This window comes from Diaporthe amygdali, assembly GCF_026229845.1.
Source record: "Diaporthe amygdali strain CAA958 chromosome Unknown NODE_18_length_871485_cov_64_394520, whole genome shotgun sequence".
Classification (NCBI taxonomy): Eukaryota; Fungi; Ascomycota; class Sordariomycetes; order Diaporthales; family Diaporthaceae; genus Diaporthe; species Diaporthe amygdali.
The window spans coordinates 137,039-156,193 of NW_026517038.1; the positions used below are offsets into that span (position 1 = coordinate 137,039).

General features: G+C 56.1%; 5 protein-coding genes across 5 annotated transcripts; 3 read left to right on the forward strand and 2 right to left on the reverse strand.

Annotated features, from left to right (window-relative positions):
- Nucleotides 1-601: 601 nt before the first annotated feature.
- On the forward strand, nt 602-3,011 carry J7T55_003998 (uncharacterized protein; the record flags this gene model as incomplete). The annotated part of the gene is made up of 2 exons (XM_053144664.1): nt 602-1,063; nt 1,590-3,011. The coding sequence occupies 2 exons, from the start codon at nt 602-604 to the stop codon at nt 3,009-3,011; spliced, it is 1,884 nt and encodes a 627-aa protein (XP_052992499.1).
- A 414-nt stretch (nt 3,012-3,425) lies between these two features.
- Nucleotides 3,426-4,579, reverse strand: J7T55_003999 (nadh-cytochrome b5 reductase; the record flags this gene model as incomplete). Its single annotated transcript, XM_053144665.1, has 3 exons — nt 3,426-3,994; nt 4,064-4,457; nt 4,526-4,579. The coding sequence occupies 3 exons, from the start codon at nt 4,577-4,579 to the stop codon at nt 3,426-3,428; spliced, it is 1,017 nt and encodes a 338-aa protein (XP_052992500.1).
- A 1,488-nt stretch (nt 4,580-6,067) lies between these two features.
- Nucleotides 6,068-7,618, reverse strand: J7T55_004000 (uncharacterized protein; the record flags this gene model as incomplete). The annotated part of the gene is made up of 1 exon (XM_053144666.1): nt 6,068-7,618. One exon carries the CDS (start codon nt 7,616-7,618, stop codon nt 6,068-6,070), a length of 1,551 nt encoding a protein of 516 aa, XP_052992501.1.
- A 3,489-nt stretch (nt 7,619-11,107) lies between these two features.
- Nucleotides 11,108-11,947, forward strand: J7T55_004001 (uncharacterized protein; the record flags this gene model as incomplete). The annotated part of the gene is made up of 2 exons (XM_053144667.1): nt 11,108-11,229; nt 11,290-11,947. 2 exons carry the CDS (start codon nt 11,108-11,110, stop codon nt 11,945-11,947), a joined length of 780 nt encoding a protein of 259 aa, XP_052992502.1.
- Nucleotides 11,948-15,919: 3,972 nt separating this feature from the next.
- On the forward strand, nt 15,920-18,701 carry J7T55_004002 (uncharacterized protein; the record flags this gene model as incomplete). The annotated part of the gene is made up of 3 exons (XM_053144668.1): nt 15,920-16,873; nt 16,928-18,259; nt 18,324-18,701. The coding sequence occupies 3 exons, from the start codon at nt 15,920-15,922 to the stop codon at nt 18,699-18,701; spliced, it is 2,664 nt and encodes an 887-aa protein (XP_052992503.1).
- Between the last annotated feature and the right edge of the window lie 454 nt (nt 18,702-19,155).

Below are 19,155 nucleotides of genomic sequence, written 5' to 3' on the forward strand. Positions count from 1 at the left end.
CACCAAAGGGAGCCTGATGAGGGGCTGAGGCCATCACACACTGGGCCGTCCTTTGACGGCGACGTGCTACGCAAACACATCAAGACACACAAACAGATTCATAGCGCTTGCGAATATTTCGAAGTTCTCTCACGCAAGGTCACCAACTTCAGAAGCTGGCGAGAAAAAGAGGGAGAAGAAGGCTGATCTGGATTTGCCGGCAGCTTAGTCCTGGGCAATGACAACAATGCCAACTTCAAGCGTCAGGTGCGCTTTTGGGGCGGGCTGAGGTCAAATTAAGCTGCCCAGGGGGCACTTGGGCCGTTCCTAGCGCTAAAATGCTTGCTAAGCCAGCTGTGGATGACCATAACGTAGGTGAGACGCTCACTTAGCGCGGATTAGACAAACCCCCGTTATCTCCGTTTCCTCCGTTTTACTTCAGCTCTGGCGGTACACTCATCAGGAGCCATGCTCACTCAGCTCCCTCCAAGACGAGTCTCAATATTTTTTCGGCGAGCTTCATCAATCCAACTCTTCCAACCCTCGTCAGAATACTTTGTTACAACGTTGCACATCGCGGAAGATGGCGCTCTCTCTCTTACCCCGGGAACAAGAGACAGCCATGTACAGCGCCAACGGCTCACGAGCCGTACAAGCTTGTATAACATGCAGGAAACAAAAGCGAAGGTGTGACAAGATCTTGCCGGCGTGCTCCAGGTGCGCCTCATTGCATCGAGCATGCGACTACTCAGACCCAGCGTCTCCGGGCGCGACACCCTCGGCGGAGGCCTTTGCGAGTCTTCAGTTGAAGCTGGCAGAGATCGAGGCGAGGCTGGACTCAGCCAGAGCCATGCCTCAACATAACCAGATCAACGGCACACCAGGCTCCAGCACATATGTTGGGAGGTCCGAGTCCAGCCCGGACAGCGCAGGACTAGGGGCTGCCAGATCGAGGGGTGATTTGTGGGTGGACGGCCAAGCAGCTTTCGGGAGGACCAAGTTCCCTGCTGTCATGTTTCTGGACAGCGATATCTACAAGTATTGCGGAATCTCAGTGCCTAATCCGAACACTGATATACCGATGGTAAGTCCAATTTGCTAAAAGCTTGTTCCGCTCAACGAATACCGAGTCCTGCTATCTGCTATTGAATTTAGCCTCAAGCTGGGTGCTCGAGTGTCACCCTTCCGCACCACAGACGACGGGAACATGCACATATGACAGGAGATTGGGAGACTTTACGGGATTTTAAGCACACAGTTGTGCCCATATCTACCTTGTCTTCCTTAATTATAGCGTCCCAGCGTAGGATCATATACCTGTAAACGCAACCCGGACGGAAACAGTGTGACATATGGACTACCTATCGCTATGTTTGCAGGTACTGTCGAAGCGGCGGGTTCATCTGAGAACAAATCTGCTAGTTCTCGATATCATTCATACACTCAAGTGATCATTTGCTGAAAGGCGCATTTAGATTCCTCAATAGGTATTTGACATCTGAATGTATCTGCTATTATTCCTGAACACATATTGTCATCTTTTCATCAGCCCTGGCTTTACATTTTTAATTCGCAGATGTATGAGAAGGGAGGGAGCTGACAAGTACTAGGAAGTCCTTGAGATCCTGGCCTCCAGCAACGTCGTAGAGGAGACCGCCACATCATACTTCAATACCATCCACCGCTGGTTTCCGTTCATCTCCAAGAAACGCATGAATCTAGGCATCTCGCTTTCTGACGGCGGGCCCGATCTAGCCCTCCTATTCCTCGCCATGAGGCTCGTCACAACCGCGCCGACACCCGAGATGCGTTCTGCAGCAGACTCGCATCTGTACACTGCGTGCAAACGTTTTCTGGCACAACTTGAATCCGCAGGCACCCTCTCCATTCTATACCTGCAAGCTCTGATATTAGTCGCCCTCTACGAGTTCGGGCACTCAGTCTACCCAGCGGCGTGGATGACCTCGGGCAGCTGCGTGCGCTACGCAGCGATGCTAGGCCTGCCGTCATATCAGGAGTCGTGCACGATCCTGGGCCAGTGCTCGACCTGGACCGAGGCAGAGGAGCGCCGCAGGGTGTGGTGGGCGACGCACATCCTCGACAGGGCCATCTCGCTCGGCTCCAAGAAGCGCTTCGCCGGCGGCCCGGACGAGCCGATGGAATACGAGATGCTGCCCGTCGACGACCACGCCTGGGACACGGGCGACATGGCCTTCTCCCTGCAGAGGCCCACCAGCACGCCGCTGGAGGACCCGGCGGCCGGCCCCTTTGCGCGCCTGGCGCAGGCGTCGATGCTCACCTCCAGGGCCATGGCGCACTGCAAGGGGGCGACGAAGCGGTATGTCCGCCGCGGGGCCAAGGACTCGTGGCATTGCCCGGGTGAGAAGGATCAGGATAAGGATGTGTTTAGCATCAGGGAGGTCAGAGAGATAATCCGTGACCTACACACAATCAGCCGCGCCATCGAGAAAGACATATCAAATGCTGGTGGGGTTGGTAGTGAGACGTACTTCGCGGTGAGCCCCTCGCGGTGCCTCGTGTGGAGCACGATAATCATGGTCCTGGACCTATACAGCTGTCCCGAGCATATGCGCCCAGGCGCAGGGGTCGGCAGCGAGGACGGCCGCACCGAAGAGGAGCTGGCGATGCAGGTCGAGGCGATCAACGGCCTCACGGCGATGAGCAAAAAGATCCAGGACTTCTCGAGCGAGCTGATGAGTTTGTCCCACAGCCCCGCGACATCCCCAGACGTGAGCATGACCGATGCGGGCGCCGGTGAGCCAGATGTTGTTGATCGGATGAGCCCGCTTTGCTTTGACGCCGTCTACTGTGCGCTGGCGACCTTTCACTGGCACTGGAAGGAGAACGGCCAACCGGATATGAAGCGCGGGATGGAGCAGACGAGGGCCGCGTTGGTGAGGATGGCTCCGAGGTGGAGGCTGGCGGGCGAGTATCTGGACATAGAGAGGCATCATGATGTGATGGGTATCATTACTGACAAGGCAGAATGTCCACCAGTCCTGTGGGGTTAATTGAGACCAGAATTGTTAGACTTATAAAAGCTCCAGGAGAACCAGGCGGGCTATCTTTCTCCACTTTCACCATGGTTCAGCTTACTGCTAGTATAATTATCAAGTTGCTGCAGTGGCTCGACTGCCTTATAATAGATCGAAGAGCTGTCGGTCGAACCCAGACCCAGCATAAAGGGATAAGTTAAGCGCCATGGGCTAACATAGAAGACAGAAACCTCGTGTGGCCGGAGGCTCGCACTACCCGGCAAAACGCATATGCTGAAATAGCACCGAAGTGAAATGAGGTGTTGAGCTTGTTAAATGCAATATGAGCTGGACTCGGCTCTTCTTAAATGTTGGTCTATTTATTGTAGTTGTACACTCACACTCATGCGTGTTTGTTGCTGTCAATGAACCATTTTCCCCACCGACTGTCTAGAACTTGTAGACCTGATCCTTGGTGTATCCGAGCTCCGCCAAAATACCTGTCAGCTCGCCCTGGTCCTTGGGGCTCACCTTGGGGCCCGAGATAGCCTTATACAACCCAGGAGGTCCACACACGAAGACCTTCACGTTGCCGTCCTTGGGCCCTGGCAGGACTGTCTTCAGCAGCTCCTTGTTGATGAAGCCCTTGCCGCCAGCCCAATCCTTTGGTGGCTGATCCAACAGGTAGAACGCGCGGAACCGCTGGGGGTATGTGTTCTCGAGGTCTTGGAATTCCTTCTTCAGCAGAATGTCCTCCTCGCTGATGTTTCCGAACACGAGGGTGACCTTGGTCTTGTCGTTGGGGTTGTTGAAGATGGCGCGGCACAACTGGTACATGGGGGTAACACCAGTTCCACCGGCGACCAAGGCGATGTGCTCGTGCTTATTCTCCGTCCATGGGTACTTGGGCAAAGGGCCCTTGAAGTCGAGGCGCTGGCCGGGTACCATGTCGTGCATGTGGGTGGACATGGGGCCTTCAGGGTATTTCTTGACGATGAGCTCTATGTAGCCCTTGGCGTCTGTATATCCAACATGTTTTAGCATATGGGCAAGACAACAATTATCAGAGGAGATAATGCACAACTAACCCTCGTCGGAGGTAGGCGTGTACGGCCTCAGCACAGGCTTCGCGTCACCATCAGGCTTGAACTTGGTCAGGATCGCGCTGGCGACCTCCAGGCCGGATACCATGTCGTCCTCGGGCAGCTTGAACCGGAACTTCTTGGTGTTGTGGTTCACAATCTCGACATCATCCAGCTTCAGAGACAGGAAACCTTGGTCTCCACCCGTCAGGGCCTTCTTGACCTCACCACCGGGGATGACCTCCTTGACCTTTGCCTCAGCCTTTTGCGCTGCGCCTGGGTTCTTTGTGAAGTAGTAGTAGCCACCAGCGGCGGCCGCGCCGCCACCGAGTAGGAAGAGGAGCGTGTTGTTGCTCCCACCGGAGGGGGCGGAAGGCTTGTCGGCATAGCGGCGGATTTGCTGGCGCACGCGATGGTCAGTCACAGGCAGGGGCCGACAGCCCGGAGCAGGCTGGGGTAAGAACTTACATGCTTCATGGGCTGGGCCGACTGGCACGCCCGGAATGCTGATCGAGCGAACATATTGTAGTGAAGTAGGAGAACCAATTGAGTGGGAGAATTGGGATTGGTCCGAGAAGAAACTTGTCAAACGTATCTGGAAAGCGTAACGACGGCGTCACCAGAGACAAGAGTTGAAGATCTCGTCCGGGTAAGGTTGAGGGAGAGACGCAAGCTGCGGGAGCTGTATTGCTGAGCTCGGAATTGCGGACCATCGGACCCTCCCAAACATGCTTTACAAATGCGACCCGAGCATGACGTAAGGTAACATACGTCTTCCATCATACAAGCAAGCCACAGCGCCTTACTTTGAAAGGTTCCAGTAGCTCTTTATGCCACTGCTTTTCAATTCTTAAAACCCTAGATGCTCTGGAGGTTTAGGAGATTCTCAGTTGGTCAAATCTGGACTTGAGACCCTGCAAATAAACTCATCACATCCAATGCGCCTCAGCAGCTCTCGAGCTTCTGTCCCACAATCCGCCCGATCATACCCGGGCAAGTAAGCAGAAGAAGACCGAGCCTAGACGATGTCTCCAGGATACTACTAGATTAGATGTTCGAGCACACTCGGACAAGTGACCAGGACAATTAGAGGCTACTCAATATCAAAGTGCGACCTGTAGCTCTCGGCCGTGAAGCCGATAGCCACCGCGTGTGCTCGGGCCGGACACAAAGCCAGCTCGGAGGGCAGCGAGACGATCGTGTTGATGTGCAGCTATCATGTGCGGGACAGATTCGTCGCTCTTGTTGATCCAATACCAGACTCAGTCGACCACGTCGATCAGGTCTTGGAGAGTCATTGAGGGAAACTTGGTAAGCTGATTTGTTGTACATAAATGTGCATATATTGTTCTCCACATGGCCATGGTCTTACCAAGGCCATGATGCGCATCTGCTGCAGCCTGCATATTGATGGATCGATCAGCTGTGTCTTGCATGCGTGATGAGTCTCCATCACAATGTGGAGGTCAGAGGACGGAAGTGGACAAGCTGTACGGCCGTGACTGCCGTGGCTCCAGCAGTATATTTATCTGGCATTTCGAAACATTATACAAAGCGCATCGGCTATATGGGGACCTTTTCATCGCGGACGCAAGACTCCATCTCAAGAGGCGATGTGCCCACTCTGCCGTTCCAGATCACCGTGTGATGTACTCCTAAAATGCAAGATCCAATCTTTGCTCTGGACCGGAGACTCCCTCCCCCGTGACTTCCTGACAACAATCCTTCTGTGGCTTTTGGTGGCTCGCCGACCTGCCAGAATATCACAACACAGGCAAAGAAATATAGTCCCTGCCCTGCCCCTTGTCGCCTCCTTCATAAACAGTCATTGACTGTTCAAACGCCACTCCGTGCTGATCCAGTCACAAAAGTTGTTTTGCCGTACAAGCAACGCTCCGCCCCGAAAAGGTCGTTACAATTACACTTGGCCAATTATACAGGGCCCCGTTCTCCGGCGTGAATTTTATTATTGGAGCCCTCTTCTCCAGGGCGTTCTTCGACTCCGCCCCCTCATGATTTCGCCTCCGTCTTCCTGTCCTCGGTTGGAGACTCCAGCTTCGTATCGGATTTGGTCTGGCCTTCGTATTTCTTCGGTGGGATCTCCTCGCCTCCCTGGCTGCCCCGTCGTAGAAAGCCGGTGTCGTGGTGCGTTGAGAGCGTCGGTGTGTTGGCTTGGCTTCCGCCTCTTTGACCGTGGTAGTGCACGACTTGGGGAGGGACATGGCCGGCTTGGTTGCCTAGCATGTGGTGTGGGTACGGCTCAAGGTCCTTGCTAGAAGTAGAGAAAGTTGAGACGACTGGTTGATGATATCCATTGGCGTTGGAGGAGGTACTTGCAGTCGGAGGATTGTGGCCAAGGTTCGTGTGCTCGGCTTGTGTTGGCGTGCCCACGTCGCCAGGACTCCCGGAGAGTGGTTCAGCTTGCCCGGTCAAGCTCGTCATGCCGCCCTCGATGTCCCTGAGCAGCCGCACATACTCCTCAGGGACCAGGCCGCTCTCTTCTGTCTTGGGGTCTTCCGCCACGAGCCATCCCTGCCCGTGCCTGTAAGAAACCCATATTATTTGACCCTCCACCAGTGGCAGCTCATTCTCGTTTTCCCGTTCAAAGTCGAACAGCGCGACCGCCTTGCCGTGCATTTCCTCGTCGGGCGAGGTGATTGTGAATTGATAGTCCCTGGAGTACCTAGATTGGTCTTCCTGGTCGTACCCAGGGGATCGCCCCGTACTAGAATCGTCAGAGTCATCATGGTAACCGCCATTGGGTTCAGCATACTGCCGTGGCTGCAGCTCAGCCAGAGTATAAGGGTTTCCCGAGTGCCGCGCTTGGGTCGGCGGATATGTGACATATTCGCCGCCTGGCCCGTTCGCCTCTCCGCCCTGGTTCACATAGTATCGTTCGCTGCCGTCCCCACCCGTGCCTATGTAGTAGCCCCTTTCTTCGTCATAATCCGCCGCGTGCATGACGTTTGAACCGCCTTGGTCGCGGCTGCTACGGCGACGGCTCTGCATGAAGGCCGCGCCAGACGACTTGTGTTTCCGGTGCCTGGAGCTCACCACGGGGCTCTGAAGGTCTTCGTCTTCGCTCCAGGGAGGCCCGTCCCCAAGGTAGATTGGCGCTAAATCGTTGACCTTGCTGAGGCTCTCCCACGCGCCGGTGTCCCAGCTCGTCTTGCCCTCCCAAGCAGGGTCGGATAGGCGGCGTGACTCACTTGCCGGAGTGGACATGCCCGAGGGAGGTTGCGATGGCTCTGGCGGAGGGCCATAGTGCATGGGATGGGCGGGCGGATATGCGAAGTCCCGCACAAGCGTGTACGGGAGGCTAGAGGGGAACATCGGGAATATGTGAGAGGGCGGCCGCGACCGAGACGGCACGGAGCCGACGGAATATTGCGACAGCCTGTCCTTGGATGCTTGTGACATGGAGACTGGCCGGGGTAGCGTAGATCGTTTTGCCTGCGGCGAGGAGGTTATGATTGGGGGCAGTGGCGGATGGTTGGGGTTGGACGTCGGAGAGGAAACGGCTGGAGGGGGCGAGGTAGCTGGCGAGGAGGTCGCGGACATGGCTGTGGTCATATTCGACTGGAGTCAAGCCGTGGGTGAGTCGCGTGCGATGTCGCAAAGGATACCGCGGCCCGGGCAGTGAGCACCGCCTTGCCCGTGCCCAATACAAGTAGTCCCAGCCCAAAGCCAATCTTGGGTCGCTCTCGGTTGCGGAGCGTTGTCGTTGAAGGCCGCCTCGTGAAAGTAGTAGTGATAGGGTGTTGAAGGAGCAATTGGGTCAATTGGAAGGGGGAGGAGCGATCCTGCGAGGGCGAGGAGACCTGACTGGACTCGGAGCGAGAGGCGTGGGGTGGCCCTGGGATCCCTTTGGCCTTGCCTGGCAGGGCTTGCCAGATGGGAAGACGGCGCGAAGCGAAATCTTTTTGCAGTGGTGCAAGGAATCAGCCTCGAGTACTGTGGAGAATGGAGAAGGACTCGATTCGATTCAGATCAACAGGGTAGTCGTCTGGCTGTGTGGATGGGCCTCGGACGGTGGCTGCGACCAGGTGGGCGGGCGGCTTCACAGACACAGCGCAGTGCGGTGCGGTGCAGTGCGGTGCAGTCAGTGGCCGAGGGGGAGGGGGGAGGGAGAGGCAAGGAGCGAGACGGATGGCTGCTGCTGACGAAACAGCGTGGGGACAAGGCGGGCTGGCGGGTATGGGTATGGGTATGGGTTGGGTTGGGTTGCGCAGTGCAGTGCAGCGCAGCGCAGCGCAGCGCAAGAAACCAGCAGGCCGGGGCGATGGCGGGTCGAGAAATTGAGTTAATGCAGAGGAGCCCGGTGATGCTATTCATGGGATGGGATGGGAGATTGAAGGTGGGCTGAAATGAGGCTCAGAAGAGGACCCCGTCGAGGATCCGGATGGTCGGGTCGACTCTCGGTGTAGTGTCGAGTCTAGGTATGGTATTGGTATTGTGAGGGATCGAGGGGGGGAAGAAAGAGGCTTGTAGTCCGGTCCTGGTACTGTAGACTACCAGGTATGTGGCCCATGTGCCTTGGTGTGCGTGTGTGTGTGAGTACTCAGAGTGTGTGTGTGCAAGCAATCCAGTCTGCCAGTCTCCCAGTCTGCCTGTGTGCGCGGGAGAGGAACGAACTGGAACCTTGGAAAGGCCTGACGGTTGGATCCACCTGGACCAAAAACAGTCAGTTTGATCTGCAGGGTTGGATTGGGTTGGGTTGGGGGATCTTGGTCCAGTTCCGCCGCCCTGCCAGAGTTGAGAATGTCTCTCCTCTCCTCTCCTCCCCTCCTCCTCCTCCTCTCCTGCCCAGCCCACCTAGGCACCTAGGCACCTGGGCACCTGGGCGGTCCAGCCCAGCCCTGCCCTGCCCTGTCATGCCCTGTCCTCGGGACGGACGACCAGACAGGGCTACTAAGCGCGCTCTTCAACCACCTCGTCCTCACGGCTCTCACCTTTCACCACTCACCACTCACCACTCGAAACATTGCGCGAGCAGCCAGCCCAGCCAGCCCAGCCAGCCCAGCCGCCGAAACCCACCCCTCGCTCTCGTACTCGTCCCTTCCCCTCTGCGTGCCCGCTCCAGCCAATGCGTGAGAGGAGCTGCCCACCAATGCACGAGGTAGCTTAGCTAGCTAGCTGTGGAGCGGGATGCCGCTTGGATGTCAGCTGCAGGCTGGTCCGTGAGCGCGGTCTGGAACCTAGAGTCGACGGGGGGGTTTTGACTGTTGGACCGACCAACTGGGCAGTTGAGACACCGGCCGCCGAGCTGCTCATTGTCTTGGACTCGCAGGGCTCGAAGCTACATTGCCTACCGCCTACCGCCTACCGCCTGAGGCGGCTCAATGGTCGAACCCAACTTTCTAACGGGGACTGGCGGCTGACTGACATGTCACCCGAGAGCACTCCTCACGGAAGATGAGCGACGGTGGGGGGCCCTGTCACCACACTCAGACCACACGGTCACTGTACATAACTGCTGCACGTCATGAGATGAACTGATCTCCTTGCTGTGGCGTCTATTTTCTGTCTGTCCGCGTATGGTCATCTACGCACTGCTGCGTACTGCTATTGCTGTACATTCGAGCTCGAGGCCGGCCAAGTTGGCGACAATTGAGAATGGCGGGGTTTACGAGGACCCCGGGTCCCAGAGTCCAGAGTACTATACCTCCTTCCCTCCATGCATTAGTAGACCAGCACGCATTTGTGATTCATGCCATAAGATCTACAACCGAGATAGGACCGGCCTGATTACGACCGCCTCACTACCAGACCTGTACTGCACTAGAACAACACACGTGTTTTAGATCCGTCATCGCCGCCAGTACACTAGCATCGTCACAGTACAGTCACCCCCGAGGCTCTCGTCGTCGTCGGCGTCGTCGTCGGCGTCAGCCTCGCTGGGCATTGTTTCTGAGCGTCAGAGGACCCGCAGAACAACAAATGAACTGATCGAGATCCAGCGGATCGTCCGATGCCTTCTTCCCTGTATTGTGGATCTCGGCCGAGACCATCATGACTCTTCTCGAGTGCTCTCTGCTGTCGTTGCCAGCTGCAGGAATGCTGACGGACTAACGCAGCTGGGTTGTTCACGGGCATCCAGCGTCCAGCGTCCCTCGAGACGCATACTGTGACCCGACGCATGCATGCCGTCGGAGACCGTAGGTTGGTGAGCACGACACCATCAGTCTGGCACGCCTCTTCCAGTAGAGATCCAAGTAATGTCTGCCTACCTTCTGATCAATATGTGGGCAGGCCTGGGCAACCTATCAACGTGTTTGGTCTGAGTCAAATTGTTTCATACATATACACATTCGTATGTACCTGTCCAGGCAGCAAGCACTGTAAGGCCTTCACCCCATTTCAAAAGAGGAGGTGTTAGTACGCAGTCCCGACTTTTCGACCTCATCACGCTCACAAGGCTGACAGACCGTTTCTATTTTAAGAAGCCATCCCTGCTGAAGTCGTCTGTTTCAGGTCGACGTTCCCATCCCTTTCAGTCGGCAGCGACACCGGCAGGCGCTTTCGCTGCCACCAATCACACAGCAGCACCACTCCAGGACAGCCGCCCCACCCCGGCACCTGCCGCGTCTGCTTGTCAGACAAGAGCTTTTTCCTGCTGGCAACCACTGCTTTTCGACCTCTTTTGACGTGACGGACAACCACGACGTTGACTCCAATCAGCGGTCGTGATCGCCTCCAGCCAGACTCACGGATGAAGTGAGAGATCCCGAGGCGTTGCCCGTCTTGTGACGGGATACCTGTCTCAACACAATCCAAGCCACGTGACGACTAGTTTCGACACGAAGGACTCTGGACGCCTGGTATGATGCCCCTCTGCCTCAATCCATCTGCTGTGACATGATGATATTTAATATTGGAGCTGTCTGAACCCCTTGATGACTCTCATTATACCGTATACGCTTTTAATTCTGATCGCACTTTACCAACACCATTCTCGTTCCTCGTTGTTAGGTCTGTTTTTTGTATCGAAGTCTAGTTAACACTTCGTGCAAGCAGGATCTGCGGTAGCCTCCCTCCCGCGAGCACAGCATGGCGACTGTCGAAGCTACCAATGGGGCTGCAGCTGCTGCCGTGGCGCAGAATGGCGGCGGCGAGGAAGCAGAGGGCTACAAGTTGCGCTTCTGCACGGTGTGCGCAAGCAACCAGAACAGGTACGCCCCTCCACGACTTCCCACATCGTGTGCCGCATCCATTCTAACACAGCCAAACAGATCCATGGAAGGCCACCTCCGCCTCGCCCAGGCCGGCTACCCCGTAATATCCTTCGGCACCGGCTCGCTCGTTCGTCTCCCGGGCCCGACCATCACGCAGCCCAACGTCTACCAGTTCAACAAGACCTCATATGACAGCATGTACAAGGAGCTCGAGGGTAAGGACCCGCGCCTTTACCGCGCCAACGGCCTGCTGAACATGCTCGGGCGGAACCGAGGCATCAAGTGGGGACCGGAGAGGTGGCAGGACTGGCAGGTCGGGCACCCACGACATGGTCGTGATCAAGACCAGGGCCGCGAGGGCACCGAGATGGGGCTAGTCGACGTCGTTATCACCTGCGAAGAGAGGTGTTGGGATAACGTGGTCGATGACCTGCTTGCGAGGGGCTCACCCCTCAACCGGCCAGTTCACGTCATCAACATTGATATTAAGGACAATCATGAGGAGGCGTCTGTTGGAGGACGGGGCATGGTCGACCTGGCCGACTCGTTGAACAAGGCCGCACAGGAGGAGCGTGAGGCTGTCGGAGCGGCTGCGTTTGATGGGGGAAGTGCAGCTGCGCGATCGGGATTCGACGAGCGGGTCCCCGATGTCCTAGCAGAGTGGCAAGAGCGGTGGCCAAATCTTCCTGCTACGTGGACGTTGTCTTGGTTTTGAGGAATGTTTGCAATCCGTTTGATCGCAACGGGTGCTACTACAGCACTGAAGTGTATTTCAACCAATCGTTCAAGGAACTACACGGCGGGGCGACATGTTTCCTCCCAACAACACAAATTTGGCTTTGGACGGTAGCTCCCGTCAAGCTCAAGGCGATTTGACCTTTCGGAGTTGGACGCGTTTCATGGAGGTCTGCGTTTCGTTATCTATACGTGTACAGAGCAGGGTGGCGGACATGCCCAGGCTTTCGAGATGGTGCCCTTGCCTGCCATCGGTGAAGGATAGAAGCAACTGATGATACCCTATCTACTATTTACTCTCGGAACCATCTTAGTCCGGAACCGTCTCGTCGTGCCCGTAACAAGGACTTCGGCAGAGTTCGCGGAGGGAACCCGCGTGTTACCGTCTGAGCGGTACATGTATTGACTGGGCATTTTACGACGCTGCGGCCTGACTCGAAATATCGAAGCTTCTGTCAGATGCCGAAAGGGACCACGTTTACTCGTGCCCCAAGAGGGGGCAAGGAATTGGACAAAGATGGGATGAAGTTTAGCAATGCGACATGACACTTTAAGGACCCCCGACCATGGAGCCAATCGGCAAGGTAGTGTACGTAGCTACCGGGCTCTGAAATTGAACCTGAGGGCTGAGCTGACAGGGGTCCGTCGACGGGGCCCCGGGAGAGAAGGGAAGGCTGCACAGCCTCATGAGGGCCGAGATTGCAATCTGCTTCTCGATTGATGCGACACGAAGCCTTGTCGACGATGATGCCCGTCCCGCAACGACAATGCCCCCCTTGAGGAAACTCACGGGCCCACAGTGGCCCGGTCCGACTGTCAACTCTGGGAACAAGTCGATCAGCTTTGACGGCCGTCAAGATCAGAGAGGAAATACAGATGTTGATCTCTCTCGTGATCTTGATTTAGGGCCTTCCGAGGCTGCGTGGCTTATTGATTGATAAAGGCCCGGTTGCGGGCGCAAACGTGGAATTTCCTGGGGTACTAATTAGACGGGTGGGTAAATGGATATACGGGCGTCGAGAAATGGGTTTCCAAGTTGCTTCTCGAATTCCAAGGCCTGGACCTTGCAACATGTCAATGCTGCGCTCTGAGCTGTCTGGTCCCACCCGTTGCCAGTTCCAGGAGTGCAGCTATGCTCCTCTACCCTCTACCCTGGCGAGAAGGAGTCGTGATGCATATGTACTCGCTCCGCGAGGAGCGTACAAAGATTACACAGCTACGCTCCCTAGGTATCTCGAGAGATCTAGGTACCTGGGTAGTTGCCAAGCATAATAGATAGAGACATTTGACTTCTTCCTCGGCCCATCATAGAGCTATGAATGAAATGGGCTGCCGGCTTCCAGTGATTTCATCTCCTTGGCCCCTGTTCTTCTTGACGGTCGAGACCGATGGATCGGCAGGTACAGATCCAGTAGGCCGCTTACACAGTACTGCGAACACAGGTGCTCGCGGCATGCAGGAGAATCTCACCGCTCACGGCGTGGGTGCCGCCGGGTTCTAGTGCGGGATGTCAGCGGGGTGGTGAAAATGTCTTCCCCATGGAAAGTCCATGCAACGGCGGTTCTTCCACGACGACGACGACTAAAGTAACAACAACGACAACCAGGTACACTGGCTGGCCAGTGACCACAGTTGCCTGGCTCGAGCCGTCATCGAAGTCAAAAGCGGTTCCTCTGATATCTCCGCCTGTACAACGACAGTACTTTTTTGGTCTAGCATTGTCTGTACCTAGGTAGACTGGGCATCTAGTCGGTCACACGGCGCATCGGCGGGCTGGATGGCGCCCCACGCCTTGTTGTCAATCCCGGCTTCAATGTTGCAGCGGGTCAGGGGGTGGGCCAGGGGGCATGGGATACTGGAGATTGGGGACGTCGACAAGGCGGCTCCTCATTGGCAGGAGCCCCCCTGGCGCTGGGGAAGGCGCCGGGAAAGGCCTCCTTCCCACCGTCGCTTCCATGCGTCCAGGCCGCCGCCGCCAACTTCTGCAGGGCCTCCTTTATTCCATGTTGCAAGCACGTCTGGGCACTGCCAAGCTGCCGTCCCTGGGGAGAAATTGCTTGAACACCCTGAAGACCCAGGCAGGGCAGCCTGCCCAGGTTGGCTGGCTGTCAGGAAGGTACCGTACCTGCCGTGCCTACCGTACCTACCTTAGTTGGCAGTAAGATCGATAGCCCATGACGTTCTTTCTTGCCGTGCTGCCACGATTGGGCCCAGGATTTGCTGCTAATCAAATGAATCCGACCCTGCCAGGTACAATCCGGTCTAGCCAGGGGGGGAGCAAGCAGCCAGAAAGGAAGACAGAGAGAAGCCCTGGCCTGTCATCTAGAAGCACTCTTCAAGCAACACATCCCATCCCCGTCTGGCTGCATCTTTTTTGCGGGAACCTCTGCATGTCCGTCCTTGTCGATCTTCAATTCGTACAGTCCAGCCTGGGAGACACTTTTTTTTCTCCTCTTTCTTCACGCTCTTCTCGACGCTCCTTTTGCCCCTTCTTTGTTCTTGCCTTGTACGCATAGGTAGTAGTTGATGCGTGGAATATCTCTCAACCGCTCACTCGCTTAATCCAACCCCCCCGGCCAGTCTTCATTTGCTGTGCTGTGCTGTGCTGTGCTCTGTTGCGCTCAGCTCTGCTCGTCCTTTAGCACGAGCTTTCCACACAAGCCACGCCACGAGCCGTCGCGACTGCTTGGTCTCTTTCGAGCTCGAGCTCGAGCTCGACGTCGATTCCTTCTAGACGAACGCGCCGTCGCCCCTCTCCAGCCAGCCTCGATTCGGGTCGCATCGAGTCAAGCAGATGCATATGACACTCCGACGATTACTTTCACCTACCCGCCAAGTCATAGTAATTCGAATCCATAACATCCTCCAACAAACCCCCTAACGTACCCATCCTGTCTGTGAACTTTCTCTCACGACGACGACGAGGACTACAACCTGCAACCGATTCACTTCTGGTCGCAAACTGAACCCCCGTCTACCCTACAAGCTTTGGAGCAAGCGACCCGTCGCCCGCCGATTCAAGCACGGTCAATCGTCCGATATCGATAGTACGCCCGACGGCCAGGGGAACTCCGCACACACCGAACTGGAACTGGACTTGTCGTGTCAGTCTGGTCTCTACGGATATTCTGCGGCCAAGCGTCAAAAAGTTGGCATTCCAGGAGCAGATGTCGTTTTTGGTTGCTCGACCTCGACTCATTTAACATCTCTCCTTGCTTCAGCCTTACTTAACCTTTCCGCCCGCAAATCCCCCCCGTGTTGCATTGCCGACCTTTGTCACAGCGGCGAAACGGCGGCTCTTTTTGACTTTTGAATCGACAACACTTCCCCACACAACTCAATCACCACACAGCAGGCCAAGGCGAACGAGGCTACTTGGGCCGCCAACTTAAAATCCCCTGTGATCGCTTTTTCCCACCCGGGGGGCACAGACGGTCATCTGTCTTACCGCCCGGCCACGATTTGGGCTGCAACCACCAACCCCATCCCTCCCGCATTGAGACACTCGCCCTAATTGGGGCTTTGCATCCTTGCCCGGCCGAGTTGACGTTTCGGATTTCTGCTGAAGCACTCACCCTCGCTCAGCTGCCTGCCCACTTCTGCAACGCGGGCGACGGAGTCAACCGGAGCGCGGCATCGTCCCGCACTTTGCATTCCTACACCGCATTCTGCACCACACCTGACGGCAACGGTGACAATCACCGTCTGCGACCGTGCAGAGCAGAACAGAGCGGCTACCCCTCTCAGAGAGGAGACCAGCCTCGTGTCATTTGCGACCACGTTGGCTGTCGAGGACTGAACCACTCGGTGCGCCCAGTCCGACCGGCCTGAGACCTCGAGACCAGCCTCCTGCAACCGAGCCACCCCCCGACGAACTATGCTTGCTGCTCGCGCCAACCCCCCATTATCCCCGGTGTCTACAGCAGGTACAATCTGGCCGACTGGAAAAGAAATGAACAACGATGGTCCTACCCCGAATGCACCTCGAGGCCCAAATCCAATCCTAGAGCAGGGTCAACTAGCATCACCACCGTATTCCGGAGGAGGAGGACCAAACGACCCGATGAACGGTGGTTTCCCACCAGGTCCAAGGAGCGCCGGCGGGCCCTCGCCGCCACCTTCTGTCGGCCGATCGAGCACGGCAACTGATATCTATGCGAGAAGCGAGAGCGGTCGCAGTGGGCGAGAGGCAAATGTCGAGGCAGTATTAGGGGAGCACTATGTGGCGCTCAAGCGCTACCTATCACAAACATCGCGCGACGGCAAGCCGAACCCACCTGCGAACAAGGCCCGCGACAAGCTACAGCGCCTGACCGGCGTTCAATTTCTCGAACTTAGTACCGATGTGTTCGACGAGTTGCTGCGAAGGCAGGCCTTCAGCCGAAGACCTCCAAATGCACCGCCCAATGTCGGTCCACCACCATACCTAATTCCGGAGGACACCTTCCACCCCAAGCGGAACCAGGCTCGACAGAAGCTCTCCTCGCTCGGCCCTCCTCGCTTCCGCGATCTCGCCACAGATGTCTTTTGCGAGCTGGAACGACGGTATCCACGCTTCGTGGCTGGTGACATCCCGCGGTTGTCGAGTCCGGTTTCGACGAGGGCTCCTAGTAGAGCTGGGACTCCCATGGGCGGATATCCCCCACGCGGTATGGGTAGAAGGCAGCCTAGTAATGCTAGTTCCATACGTGGACCTGGGTCAGTAATCGATGGCTACGACATCCCCCCTTCGCCCGGAATGCCACCTAGTGGCTACGATCGCCCAACACCGAAACAATTTCAGAGCAATACGATAATACCGAACAAGAGTACCATGGTTGAGGAGGACGATGAAGGACCCGAAGATGAGCAGGCACAAAGCGCCTATTCACTGGGTGGAAGGGAGCAGAATGGTATCCCATCAGAAGTGAGTGAAAGTTTTGCGCGGATGCTGGATGGTGAGTCTAACCAAGCATGACAGAATGACAAACGAATGATGGAAGATTATGAGGTACAAATACGAGAGCTACGTGAAAAGCTGGACAGCATGGAGGACCAGTTGAGAAAGAAAGATGACGAGTTAAACGAGATACTTGATGGCGAACGTTCCAGATCCACTGCCGCAAACGCCGAGAAGACGGAATTGTCAAACATGCGCTTGGGGCTAGAGAATCAGCTCGCGGAGGCCCAGAATCTGAATGAGGACCTCAAAGACCAGCTCGAGCGGCTAAGAGACGAACATGCCAACGAGACCCGACAACTTCGAGAGGAAATCGAGGAGGCTCGGTCTTCTGTGTCAGAAATGGGCTCAGGCCGGAACGATCCCGAGCTGGTGCGCGAAAACGATGAATTGCGAGCGGCGCTAGACGAGCAGCGACAGACGACTTTGCAAGTGAGACGAGAAGCCCAGGAGTTCTTGAAGGAGATGAAGATGCTGTCTGCGCAGAGCGGTTCATCGTGGGCCAAGCAAGGCGAACTCGAGAAGACGATCGAGACCCTGGAGCTGGAAGTCAAGGATTGGCGTAACCGTTACGCTAGAGCGAGGACTCAGCTACGCAGCATGCGATCGTCGTCTATGAGCATGTCTGTTGATCAAGACGCGGGCCGTTACGTCCGTGAAAAGGGCTTTACTGCTGATTCTGGCCTTGTTAAGGATGTCCACGTCACCAAGTTCCAGGTTGCCATCGACGAGTTGCTCAGGCGTGCCCGTGTCGAAGAACCAGACAAGGTCATCGATTCGATGAAATCCGTTGTTATGAGTGTGCGGCGCATCACTAAGGATCTTGACGCCGCGCCAGCAAGCAACGACCAGTCGCAACAACAGCGGAAGCAGCTCAAGAGCCGTGTTTCCTCGATGGCGAACAACTTAATCACCGCTGCGAAGACATTCGCAACGTCAGCTGGCATGTCACCGATATCTGTACTCGACGCTGCGGCTTCCAACCTTGTTGGAGCGATAGTCGATCTTCTACGGGTTGTCAAGATCCGAATCACCCCCGACGGAGAGCTCGAGGAAGAGGATGACGGCACAATGACACCTGTGGGCTCTGTCGGTGTGTTCTCACCTCGAACCGCCAAGTCGCAGTCCATACAGAGTGCCTATCAACAAGACCCTTACCCGCAAGAGTTGCCACCTCCCCCTCCCTTCCAGGGGCTTGGAAGGAGGTCCAGCATGGACTCGTCTGCGTACAGCCCATTGAACTCGCCGCGTGAGTCAGTTGAGACATACAACAAGGCAAATGGAAACGGATTCCCACCCGCGTCGAATGGATACGGAATGCGCCGAGTTGACTCCAGGACGGAAGATCTTAAGGTGAGCTCACAATCGTTCCACTCGGGGCGATTCTGGCACGATTATACTAACAAACGTGAAACAGGTATATCTTGACGATCAGACCGCCATCTTGGTGCAGACTATCCAAAGCCTTGTAGGCTTAATCCGTGGCGCCGCCGACATCAGCCGAATTGAACCGTTGATCCGCTCTATCGTCGAGACGGTCGGCAAGGTTATCTCTGAGACCGAGGCAGCAGGCAATGGTGACATGATCGGACGCCTTGCCGACTCCCAGCAGCGTCTTATGGAGGCTGGCGAGCGCGGCCAAGACCTGGCAGCCGATGGCAAGGACGATCGTGACCGCGAGTGGCGCATGTGGACACAGACGCTGCCGCCAATTGCGTTTGAGATCGCCCGCGAGACCAAGGAGCTTGTCCAGCGCATCGACCAGTTGATCTCAACCGGCGACGACTTCTCTTAGGATTGGAATTGCGATGTTTAGTGAACCAGCGCTAAGCGTTATGACTGGCGAACCCTTGCGATGCTGGAAGGGGTATGCCATAGCACTCTCTCGACTTTTACGACCGAGTTCCTCGCCAGCATGTTTTGTGTGCTTTGATACCCGGCTCTCTATTTGCTCGCTCTTGCGTACGCATTTCGCCGCCACGACCGTTCTCCACCTCTGATGCACGCCGCATGGGGAGAGGAAGCGAGAGGCTTTTTGGTCTTTTCTTCGGTTTTCCATTTTAATGCGGCACGGCTGCGGCGTTCTTTCTTTGTCAGCACAAGCTCTGACCCTCTCAAGATGCTTGATTCTTGAGAAACGGTTCCTATGAATTCACGGAACACTGTATTACCTGTCAGTGGATGAATGTACATATATGCCTCTATGGGAAAACGGGGGCAGACGTTTGATAGATGGGCATGTAAATACG